The sequence below is a fragment of the Chinchilla lanigera genome, unplaced genomic scaffold (genome assembly GCF_000276665.1).
Source record: "Chinchilla lanigera isolate Chin_1 unplaced genomic scaffold, ChiLan1.0 scaffold00015, whole genome shotgun sequence".
Taxonomy (NCBI): domain Eukaryota; kingdom Metazoa; phylum Chordata; class Mammalia; order Rodentia; family Chinchillidae; genus Chinchilla; species Chinchilla lanigera.
Window position 1 is genome coordinate 14,420,020 of NW_004955416.1, and position 11,835 is coordinate 14,431,854.

An 11,835-nucleotide genomic window follows, 5' to 3' on the forward strand; every position below is an offset into this window, starting at 1 on the left:
AAAAAAGAGAGAAAAAAAAAACAGCAATAAAGACAAAAACAAAATGATACAAAAACAATAAAAATACAGGATTTCAAAACAAGATGATAGGCATTAACAATGGTTGTTATACTACATATTGTTATCTTCCACGAAGTTGCTCAGGTTACCAGATGTAAGAATGCAAGATTGATCAAACAATTAAGGACAATAACAATCAATAAAAAAATTAGAAACAACACAGAGCTTCATTAAACAAGATGGTAGGAATTCAGCAATGGTTGTTATATGGCATACTGTTTTCAAAGTAGTTGTTCCGATTAGCCCACATCGGCTGGGAATTTATGAGTGAACAAGACACCAATGGTTTTTTTTTTTTTTTCCTCACAACAGCCTTATTGTGATAAAATTCACAGGCCATACAATTCACCATTTATTAAACTCAATGGTTTTTAGCATATTCACAAAGTTGCCCAACTATCACTCTTCAAAAAAATCCCAGGCCCGTCAGCAGCCCTCCTTCCCGCAGCTCTTCCCACCCCAGGGAGTGAGTGCCTGCTTTCCAGCTCTATGGGTTTGGCTGTCCCGGACATTTTACATAAATAAAATCACACAATACTTGGTATTTTGTGACAGGCTTCTTTTACTAAACATACTCTTTCAAGCTCATCCATGTTGTGGATTTGGGTTTTACTTTTTTATTTGTTTTTGAGACAGCGTGTCACTATGTAGTTCAAGCTGGCTGAGATCCTCCTGTCTCAACTTCCCAGTGTTGTGATTACAGGCCTGTGCCAGCACACCAGGCCGTTGTGATCTTTTTTCATGTGTGTTTGCGTGTGTATCACCTGAGTTGAACTCTTGGATTGCTGAGCAATATCTGCAGCACTTTTTACTTTTACTTTTTTAGGGTACTGGGGATTGAACTCAGGGGCTTCACAATGAACTACATCTCCAAGCTTTTGTTTGTTTGTTTGTTTGTTTGTTTTTTGAAACGGGGTCTCACTATGTTGAAGGCTTGCCTTCAAGTATGATCGAGGAGCCTGGTCTACATGAGAGAGCTTGTCTCAAAAAATAGAAATCGTTTTTTAAATTAAAAATTGAGGCAGTATCTCAATAAATTGCCAGACTCTATTATTTGCAACTTGTGGTCCTCTTCCTTCACAGTGGTGGGATTATAGGCCTGAGCCACCAGGTCTGGCAGCAAAGGTCAAGGTTGGGGAAAAAGCAGCCCAGCACAGAGACAAATGCCTGTAATCCCTGTACCTCTGAGGCTGAGGCTGGAAGATTTCAAAGTTCGAGGCCAACTTGGACAACTTTGCAAGATCCTATCTCAAGAAAATTTTGTTTAAAAAATGATATGCACCTTAGTGTGAAATAGCCTGAGCTAAATCTCCAGTATGGGGTGTCGGGTGTCGGGAAGGACTTTCTAACCACGGGAACCACTAGCGGCCTCAACGCACTGCAGCGTTGTTTCGGCGGTTTTACAATCGTCCTGGGCACTTTTCTCTTCAACCGGCCTGCAAACTGCAGGCAGGTTCATAGACCGCTTCTAAAGTCTCCCCTAGCATCCGTCCCACGCGCAAAGCACGTCAGGAAACCTGCTCCACCGCCAGCGTAGCGTAGCGCAGCGCGGGACGACGGCGCTCGGGCCCCGAGATCGAACCGCAGGGCGCCACGTCCAGGCCACACCCCGGCTCCGCCGCACGCTAGAGCGCCGCTGGGCTCGCGCACACCCGAGGGCAGGGCGCGAGGCCCCGCGGGCTGAGTGAGGCCCGCCTTCCGGAGGGCTGTCTACCCGGGTCGCAGCCTTGGGGAAGAGCCGCTCCGTTGAGCGCTGGTCACGGGATCTGTCGAGCCCCTGAAGGCAACATACAGAGCCGGAAGATGGTGCCACCACCGGGCAGACTCATTGGACGACCTAAAGGCTAGTACTCTGTGAGGCGGAGGGGCGGGGCGGGAGCCAGCCCCGCCCCGGAAGCGGAAGTGCGGGCTGCGCGGTCCTGTCCGCTGAGAGCCGGGCCCTTCCGCTTTCCGTTCCGCCCGGCGCTGTTATCGCGCCCTTTCTCCTGCCCGCGTCCCGCTTACCGGCCCCGCCATGCTCTCTCTAGACTTTTTGGACGATGTGCGGCGTATGAACAGGAGGCAGGTGAGGTTGCTCTCCGGGTTCCCGAGTTCCCAGTGTCCTTTTGAGGCCAGCGCGGCGGGAGCCGGCGAGCCTCTGGACCCGTCCTGAGGGCTTCTCGGGTGTGACGCGCGGACCGCCCCTGTCTCCTGAGGCTGTGGGCTGAGGCCGCGCCGTCCGCCGCTGTGCTTAGCCCCGAGCCGTTTTGGGGCCTGCCTGGGTGGAGCGCGAGGGTCTTCACTTCTTCCTCCCGGGGCGGCAGCCGGCGCGCGGAAGCCGTGGGGCGCTCAGTGAGTGGGCATTGGGGCTGCCCATGTGAGGCGGCAAACTCGCCGTGTGTTCCCCCGAAGGGCCCGGGTGGGGTCCAGAGAGAACGGCCAGCGCCTGACCGGCCCTGCGCCCCTGGGGCTCGGAGAGGGTCTGTAGGCCCCGCGGGAGCACTTCCGGTCTAGCTGAGGCCGCGAGCTGAACCGACTTCGGGGACCGCTCTGGGCTCGGAGTCGGAACCGTGTGTTTGTCCTTGGGTCCACGTAGGCCTCCGAGTCAGAGGTTTTACTGCCCGATGTAGGTGGCACAGTTCTGATTTTGTCCTTCAACCTTCTTCTGTTTTCTAGGTCTTATGCCAAAAAACACTGAGAATCCTGTTACGATTTAGTCATTACAAACGGTTGTGCCTTTTTGTCTTCAACACCAAGTGTGTCTGTGGAGTCATTTTGCTTGCCGCCGATTTTTTGAATAGTATTTTGCTGTCAAGAATTACCCTGATGCCAGTATTTAAATTTTTTTTTTCTTGGACTTGTATTTAGGGCAAGTAGGTATATAGCCTCCTCTTACTCCCCTTCAGGCCTTAGCGATCTCTGTATCCTCTTCTGTTAGGACACATCTGAAGGATTGTGCGTTTCTAACGAGGCGTTAAGAACAGCTTGAAGGAGGAACTGGCATTTAAACTGGGTCTTGAAAGACCTTCATTTTTTCATGCTGGGGATTGAACCTAGGGCCTCACACATGCATATAGTAGGCATGCGCACTATCATTGAGCCGCACACCCACCTCTGAAGAGCCTCATTTTTGTAGGTTGGTTAGCATTTTGACAATTGAAGATGAAAAGAAAGAAGAAAGTGTACAGAACACTTGCAGACCTGCTGTGTGGTAGGATCTGAGATGGCAGAAGTATTGAAGGCGCACTTCCTGCCCACAGAGTTTATCAGACTAAAAGAGAAAGAAAAATATGAATTACATTATTATAGAGCTTTATGATAAATACTATAACAAAATTATAGGGAAAGAGGGATATGGTGTGAGAATGAGGCGATGGTCCTGCCTTTATGTTTACCTAAGACGGAATAATTGTGCAGAATTCATTGCATCAGGACATTTAGGATTGGTGGAAGTTTATGTGGCACCCCCTTTTCTCTAGAGATTATTAGGAATAAAGGGCAGGGATTGGATGGCATGAGGTGGGAGTGAGGGAGTTATAAAAGATTTTACCTGTACATATTTGGGAAAAACAATTGATGGTGACTGTAGATATTGACAGCTAATCAAACACGGAAAGCTAGAATTTTGTTTTTATTCCTTAAAAATTGTTGTAGTTTATGTAACTTTTCTAGTTTTGCCTAGCCAGGTGTGGTGGCACATGCCTGTAAGCCCAGCACTCAGGAGGCTGAGGCAGGAGGTTAGTCACAAGTTTGAGGCCACCCTCAGGTACATAGTGAATTCAAGGCCAGCCTGGACTACATAGTGAGAGACCCTGTCTCAAAAATTAAAAAAAATAGTTACGCCTAATTACATGTTACTCATGTATCAAGTATTTGTGTTTTTTTGTTGTTGTCTTTTTGAGACAGGGTCTTGATATGCAGTTCAAGCTGGCTTTGAGCTCACTTTGTAGCCCCGGCTGGTCTTGAACTCACAAAGATCCTTCTGCTTCAGCTTCCCGAGTGCTGGGATTACAGGTGTGCACCACCACGCCCAGCCTTCATATCAAGTATTTGATTGTTTTGTTTGAGATTGATTGAATTTTGTAATAGTGGGTTTTTGTACTGAGCTATATCCCTCTTGGCTTACTAAGTTTCTGCAGTTGTGTGCACCTGTCATAATCAAGATACAGAACATGTCTGTCACCCACAAGATCGTCTGTGCCACTTGTAGTCTTCTCTTCCCCAGCCCCAGGCAACCTCTGATTTGCTTTTTGTTAGTATAAAGAGGTTTGCATTTTATAAAAATGAAACCATAGAAAATGTACTAAATTTTCTTTTTTGTTTTTTGGGTTTTTGTTTTGTTAGGCTTTGAGACATTTTGATAAGTAGTTGAGGCTGGCCTTGAATTTATGATTATTCTGTTTCAGCCTCCCAACTGCTAGGATTACAAGTGTGCATCACCCTACTTAACCTTTTAATTGATTTTTTTTCCCTCTACTTAATTTTTAAAGACTTTTTTTAAAAAGAGTTTTTATATTCACTGCAAAATTGAAAGGACAGTACAGAATTTGCTGTGTACTCCATCTTGATACATGCCTACTTTCCACCACTGTCAACACCCCATTAGAGGGGTGTATTCATTAAAATTGATAGCCTATATTACTGTGTTTAAGGATCACTTTTTACGTTGTGTAGTCTGTGGGCCTGGATAAATGTGCAATGACATGTAGTCACCATTATAGTATATAGAATAATTTCACTGTGTGTTGCCTGTTCATCACTCTTCCACCCACGAACCTTGGCAACCACTGATCTGTTTACTGTTTCACAGTTTTTCTTTTTCTAGAATGTCACATACTGTAGTTGGAATCATCCACAATGCAGCTTTTTCAGGCAGGCACACACGCCACTGAGCTATATCCCCAGTCCTACAGCCTTTTCAGATTGGCTTCGTTCACTTAATAATATACATTGAAGATCCTGCGTGTCTTTTCTTTTTTTCAGTGCTGGGGATTGAACTCCTCCTGCATGTCTTCTCATGGTTTCATAGCTTATTTCTTTTTAGTCCTGAGTACTAATGTTTTCTGAATGTGCTAAAGCTTGTCCATTCACTGGCTCTCGGACATCTTGGTTGCTTCAGGTTTTTGTAAATGCCGAGGTGCAGGATTGCTGAATCATAAGATAAGAGTGTGTTTAGCTTTGTAAGAACTCGTCCCACTCTTCAGTCTTGCAGTCCCACCAACACCAGTCCCTCCAGGACTTCGGAGGCTGAGATAGGGGTATTGTGAGTTTGAAGCCAGCCTCAGCTACATAGCAAGACTCTACCTCAAAAATGCCAAATGTGGTAGTGTGCTCCTGTCAGGAGTTCAGTGCCAACCTTAGCTACATAGCAAAACCCTATTAAAAAAAAAAAAAAAAATGATGGCCAAGGGTATAGCTCAGCAGCACAGTGCCTGCCTGGCAAGTGCAAGGTCCTAAGTTCGATTCCCAGTACCAAAAAAAGAGGGAGGAAAACAAATTGGTGTTGTTGGTGTTTTAGATTTTGGCCATTCTAACAAGTATGTATTGTGATTGTTGTATTAACTAATTGTTCTGTTAACTGTCTTAAAAGGGAAAGAAAATCCATCTCTTTTGAGATAGGGTTTCCTTATGTAGCCTAGGCAATCCTCCAGCTTGATAATGTAGCTCAGGCTGGCCTTGACCTCAAAATCCTCCTGCCTCAGCATGCTGAGTCCTGGGATTACAGTATACTCACCACTGAACCACACCCCAAACTGTTATACTAGTTTTTGGGGTTTTGTGTGTGGTTTTTGTTGAGACAGGATCTCCCTATGTAGTTGAAGCTGACCTTGAACTCAGTTGTAGCCAAGGTTAGCCTCAAACTGATGTTGCTACTCCTGCCTCACCCTCCTAAATGCTGACATCAGCCACTATGGCTGGCCCTTGTACTTTTTTTTGAGACAGAGTCTTACCATGAAGTTCAGGCTGCCCTTGAACTTACTGTGTAGTCCAGGCTGGCCTTGAACTCGCAGCAGTCCTCCTGCTTCAGCCTCTCTAATGCTGAGATTACAGGTGTGCGCCACCACAACCACTCAGCTTTGTACTAATTTTTAACAGCACTGTATTTAATAACTGGCTTATAAAACAGCAGTTTGGTTTCAGCAAACCATTGGTTAATATGAGAGTTTTTTACGCAGTTGAGATGGTGTTTATGTGAAGAGCCTATTCAATATTCTCTTTAGTTTTAAAAAATTAATATTCAGTTTATAAAAGCTAAAATTTTTCAGTGTTGGGGGTGGAATCCAGGACCTTGTGCATACTAGGTCGCTGCTCTACCACTGAGCTTTTTTTTTTTTTTTTTTTGTCTTTTTGCGACAGGGTCTCGCTATGCAGTTCAGGCTGATCTTGAGCTCACTTTGTAGCCCAGGCTGGCCTCAAACTTGCAACAATCCTCCTGCCTCAGCACTTGAGCTCACTTTGTAGCCCAGGCTGGCCTCAAACTTGCAACAATCCTCCTGCCTCAGCCTCCCTAGTGCTGGGATTATAGGCGTGCGCCACCACTCCCGGCTTAGCATTGAGCTTTTATCTGCAGCCTAAAAAAGTTCAAATTAAAAACTTAAGTTCCTGGGCCAGGGATATAGCTCAGTGGCGTAAGCACCTACCTGGCAAGTGCAAAGTCCTGAGTTCAATTCCTGGTACCATAAAAAATAAATAAAAATAAAAAACTTAAGTTCTTTTATTTTTTTGTACTTAAAAAAAATTGTATTAGTACATGTTTGCAATACATATTTTCCCCTTCCCCTCCATTCCCTCCCACCATTTTAACCAGCATCAGATTTATTTATCTTATAGATCCTTATAGATCTTATAGATCCTTATAAAGTTAATTGTCATGTATACAGATTAACAACTACACTAATAGACCAGAAAACATACAAGACAGTTACAGTAAAATCAAGATAAACTTTTTTTTTAGGTCTTTTTGAGACAGGGTCTTGATATGTAGTTCAGGCTGGCCTTGAGCTCACTTTGTAGCCCAGGCTGCTCTTGAATTCGCAAAGATCCTCCTGCCTCAGCCTCCCGAGTGCTGGGATTACAGGTGTGTGCCACCAAACCCGGCCTTGTGGTTTTCTTTTTTTTTTAAGACAGGGTCTTGCCATGTATTTCAGACTAGCCTTAAACTGACTACATAGTCCATGTTACTCAACTGCAATCCTCCCTGCCTCAGCCTCCTGAGTCTGGGGACTACAGGCGTGCACCACCACACTTGGCTAAACTAAGTTCTCACGCCACTTAGATTGGGAGTCTGCTGGGGAAAGAGGCTGATAGGCATGCATAAAACATCATTTTGTCCATCTGGTTATTTTTTTTGTTGTTTTTGTCTTTTTGAGACAGGGTCTCACTATGCAGTTCAGGCTGGCCTTGAACTCACTTTGTAGCCCAGGCTGGCCTCAAACTCACAGCCATCCTCCTGCCTCAGCCTCCCAAGTGCTGGGATTACAGGCGTGCATCACCACGGCTGGCCTCCATCTGGTTATTAAGGTCCTCCGCTGAGGTAATTATCTGAGGGGCATTTATGTGGAACACAGTTATCTTTACTTACTTTTTTCTTCTTTTTTATACTGCTGGAAATAGAACCCAGGACCTCCTGCATGCTTATCAGGTACTCAAGCACTGAGCTACATCCCCAGCCTGATTGTCTTTATTCACTTTCTGTTTACCTGTTCCGGAGAGCTCTCTCCACAGACCTCTTCCTCAAATTATTTCCTTTTTTTTTCCTTTTGAGATAGAGTCTCACTGTATAGTTTATGTTGAACTTGAACTCCCTACTATTTGTAGCCCAGGCTGGCCTCCTCATCTTCCCGAGTACTGAGACCACAGCACAGCCATGCCTGACTTTGAAATCTTATCTCCAGCTTTGCAGAGAGATTCTTTCCAAGTCCCTGACCACCCAGTCAAACCCTTAGTCATTTTGAATCAGTGTGAATCCTCGCTTACAGTGATCACTCCTTTTGGGCAAAATGAACATCTGCTGTATTGCTCAGAGTTCTGCCTGAGACTTCTGAGGAATTTCCTGCATCACAGTCTTCATGTTCATCCCTGAAGTGAGATTATAATGCTGCTGCTATCTACTGTCAGTTGGTGCTAAATGTATTATGCAGAATAATCTACAAATTGAGTCCAGACTCCTTAGTTAGCTGGGCCTAGGGAATTCTAAATGAGGCAGGAAGGAATTTAGTATGATTTGGTACCATAGGTGATGGCGTATTGAGTGTAAGCAACGTGACGAATAATGTGTTTATTTGTACTGGATTCCTTGTCTTTTTGAGGCAGGGTTTCACTAGGCAGTTTAGGTTGGCCTTGAACTCACTTTTTTTTTTCTTTGAGACAGAGTCTCCCCTGTACAGTTGAGGCTGGACTTGAGCTCACTTTGTAGCCCAGTCTGGTCTCAAACTCACAATCCTCCTGCTTCAGCCTCTTGAATGCTACTATTACAGGCGTGCACCACCATGCCCGGTATTTTTTTGTTTTGTTTTTGAGACATGTAGTTCAGGCTGGCCTTGAGCTCACTTTGTAGCCCAGGCTGGCCTCAACTCGCAGCGATCCTCCTGCTTCAGCCTCTCGAATGCTGGGATTACAGGCACTCGCCACCATGCCCAGCTTGAACTCACTTTATAGCCTAGGTTGGCCTCAAATTCATAGTGATCCTCAGGCTGCCTCGGCCTCCCAAGCGGTTTTTTTTGAGACTATGTAGTTCAGGTTGGACCTAAACTCACTGTGTAGCCTGGACTTGAACTTCCAGTGATCCTTGTGCCTTAGCCTCCCAAATACTGGGTTTACGGGCATGTACCACAGTGGTGGGCCTGAACTAAAAATTGAACTCAGAATCTTTGCATTGAGCTGTATCCCCAGGCATTTCTTATTTTGAGAGAGGGTCTTGATAAATCACTACATTTCCCAGATTGTTCCGCAACTCAGACATCCTTCTTCCTCAGCCTTCCAGATTGCTGGGTTTATAGGCATGAGCCACTACCAGGCCCAGCTCTTTTACCTTAGCATAAACCCCTCTCCTCTCCTCTGTTCTTCTCCCCTCCCTTCTACACAGAGTCTTGCTGTATAGACTTCAAGGCTGGCCTTGAGGTCATGGTGGTCCTTGTGTGTCAATCTTCCAAGTATTAGGATTATGGGTGTGTACCACCACACCCAGCACAATATAAGCCTTTAAGGTTGTGAGAATCCCCTGTATGTACTGCTTTAGGTGTACAGTATCCCACAAATTTTAGAGTTGTATTTTTATTTTTATTCAATTCAAAATACTTTGATTCTTACTACTTTTTTTGCCATTGGTGAGCTAGCAAGCAGTGTGTCATTTGATTTTCAAATATTTAGGGTATTTTTTAGATACCTTTCAGTTATTTCTGGTTTTGTTCCATTGCATCTGAGAGTACTCTTTCTTTCTTTCTGTCTTTCTTTCTGTCTTATTTTTTGTCTTCTTGAGAAAGGGTCGTGCTATACAGTTCAGGTTGGTCTTGAGCTCACTTTGTAGCCCAGGCTGGTCTCGAACTCGCAACGACCCTCCTACCTCAGCACCCCCAGTGCTGCTATTACAGGCATGTGCCACCATGCCTGGCTGAGAGTACACTCTGTATAATTTACAGTGTGTTGCAGATGTTTGTTTTGTGGTGGTAATAGTCTACCTTGGTACCTATTCTGTGTGAATTTAAAAGGACTCCAAGTATATCTGCTGGTGAATGTGTGTTTGCTGTTGTTGGACATAGTATTCTATAAATATCTCATGATCAGGGCCGAGGATATAGCTCAGCAGTACAAGCGCCTGCCTGGCAAGTGCAAGGTCCTCAGTTTGATTCCTGGTACAAAAAAAAAAAAGAAAAAAAAAAAATCCACTTAGTCAAATTGGCTGGAAATGTTCAAATCTTTTATGTCCTTACTGATTTTTCTGTCCTGCTGTATTAATTACTGAGTTTTGAAATTTCTGACTATGGTTTTGTCTCTTTATCCTTGCAATTTTATCAATATTTACTTAGTATATTTTGAACCTAAATTATTGTACATTTGCCATTGTTACATCTTGTTGATCAGCTAATGTCTTTATCGATATGAAGTAACCCTTATTTGTGTCTTTATATTTGCTAACAAATATGGTAAATTTAAGTCCTGTCTACAAGCATAAAATAAAATGTAAGTGACCTGAAGGCCACATTTAAAAGGTAGTTTATTGTTCAGTTGGATAAAAAAAGTCCAATTATGTTTCCTGCAAAAAATGTATATATACTTTAAATATCAAGATAGGTAGCCAGGTGTGGTGGTGCATGCCTGTTATCCCAGCACTCAGGGTGAGGCAGTAGGGTCCTCCCAAATTGGAGGCCATCCTGGGCTGCAGAGTGAGTTCAAGACCAGCCTAAACTACACAATGAGACCCTGTCTTTAAAAAAAGAAAATAAATAAATATCAAGACAAAATACTGTAAAGATACAAAGACAGAAAAACATACTAAAACTATTATAAAGACAGGCCGGGGATATAGCCCAGTGCTTGGCAAGCGCAAGGTCCTGAGTTCAATTCCCTGTACAAAAAAAAATAAAATTAGTATAAAGAAAACCAATAAAGCCAGATGGCTGCACTAATTAACACAAAAGAGATTTTTCAGCAAATAATATCAGGGACAATAGGTGACATAATAGTTTATTTAATGACTTTACTAGATGTGTATGCAGTACTTCCAGATTGGAACCTGGTAGATTATAGTACTTAATTTAATATTGTTTGGACAATTAAATGCCTGTGTCTTGTACTCTGAGTAACTAAGTTAAAGATAATCATACACAATGTATTGACCATTGTTACCCTCCTATTGTTTGAATTATTTTTCTCTTTAAAATGAAAACTTCTATTTTGCTGGATTTTCTGTCTTGGATTTTACTTAATTTCTTGATATATGGTATGTAGAGTAGATTATGTATGTATATACACACATACATCTGTGTATGTAAGGGTTTTTTTGTATGTAAGTTTTGTTTTGAGACAGGGCCTCACTATGTCGTCCAGGTTGGTCTTAAACTCAACTGTGTAGCCCAGGCTGACCTTGAGTTGGCAGTGATCTCCTGCCTTAGCCTCCCAAGTGCTGGGAATACAGGTGTGTGGCACCATGCCCAGCTTGTTTTGTTTTTTTGAGACAGTTCAACTGTCTAGGCTGGCCTTGAACTCACAGTGATCCTCCTGCTTCAGCCTCCTGAGTGCTGGGATCATAGGCATGTACCACTATACCCAGCCAAGGAGATTATAAATTGTACTATAAATTATCCTAGTCACAGTATTCTTGGGACAGGTTGCACACTTTGTTTTCTAAAAATGAAAAAGTAGTACACACAGATGCCCATACTGTACCTACTAAGAGCTATTATATAGAACTTTGATTGGTCTTATTTTTTTAAATTTCGTTTGTTATCTTTTGAAATAGGGTCTTACTATATATCCCAGGCTGGCCTCGAACTTGGAATCTGTCTGCCTCAGCCTCCTGAGTACAGGGATTACAGATGTACACCACAGTGCCTGGCTTTTTCCTAATTTCACGTTGAGTATTGAACAAGCTACCATTTTTATCACATCTTTGAAAAAGATTAGCAGAGCCATTCAGTTCTCTGGTTGTTATTCTACATCTGTCTGTCAACGTTGTTTTTTATCTTGCAGATCTGGGAATTAAACTCAGGACCTTCCCATCATCGTGTGTGTGTGTGTGTGTGTGTGTGTGTGTGTGTGTGTGTGTGTGTGAGAGAGAGAGAGAGAGAGAGAGAGAGA

The 11,835-nt window shown here is 43.7% G+C and overlaps 1 protein-coding gene and 1 pseudogene across 3 annotated transcripts in view; one reads left to right on the forward strand and one right to left on the reverse strand.

Annotated features, from left to right (window-relative positions):
* The window catches only part of LOC102012960, a 14,475-nt pseudogene extending 12,399 nt beyond the window's left edge, over positions 1-2,076 (reverse strand).
* The window catches only part of Sec11a (SEC11 homolog A, signal peptidase complex subunit), a 37,249-nt gene continuing 27,379 nt past the window's right edge, over positions 1,966-11,835 (forward strand). The window contains exon 1 of one of the 3 annotated variants that reach the window (XM_013512510.1): positions 1,966-2,125. In XM_013512510.1, the coding sequence (XP_013367964.1) occupies positions 2,075-2,125 (51 nt within the window). In that variant the 5' untranslated portion in view covers positions 1,966-2,074. The remainder of the gene's footprint in view (positions 2,126-11,835) is intronic. The other 2 variants (XM_013512511.1, XM_005381493.2) reach the window with 2 other exon arrangements.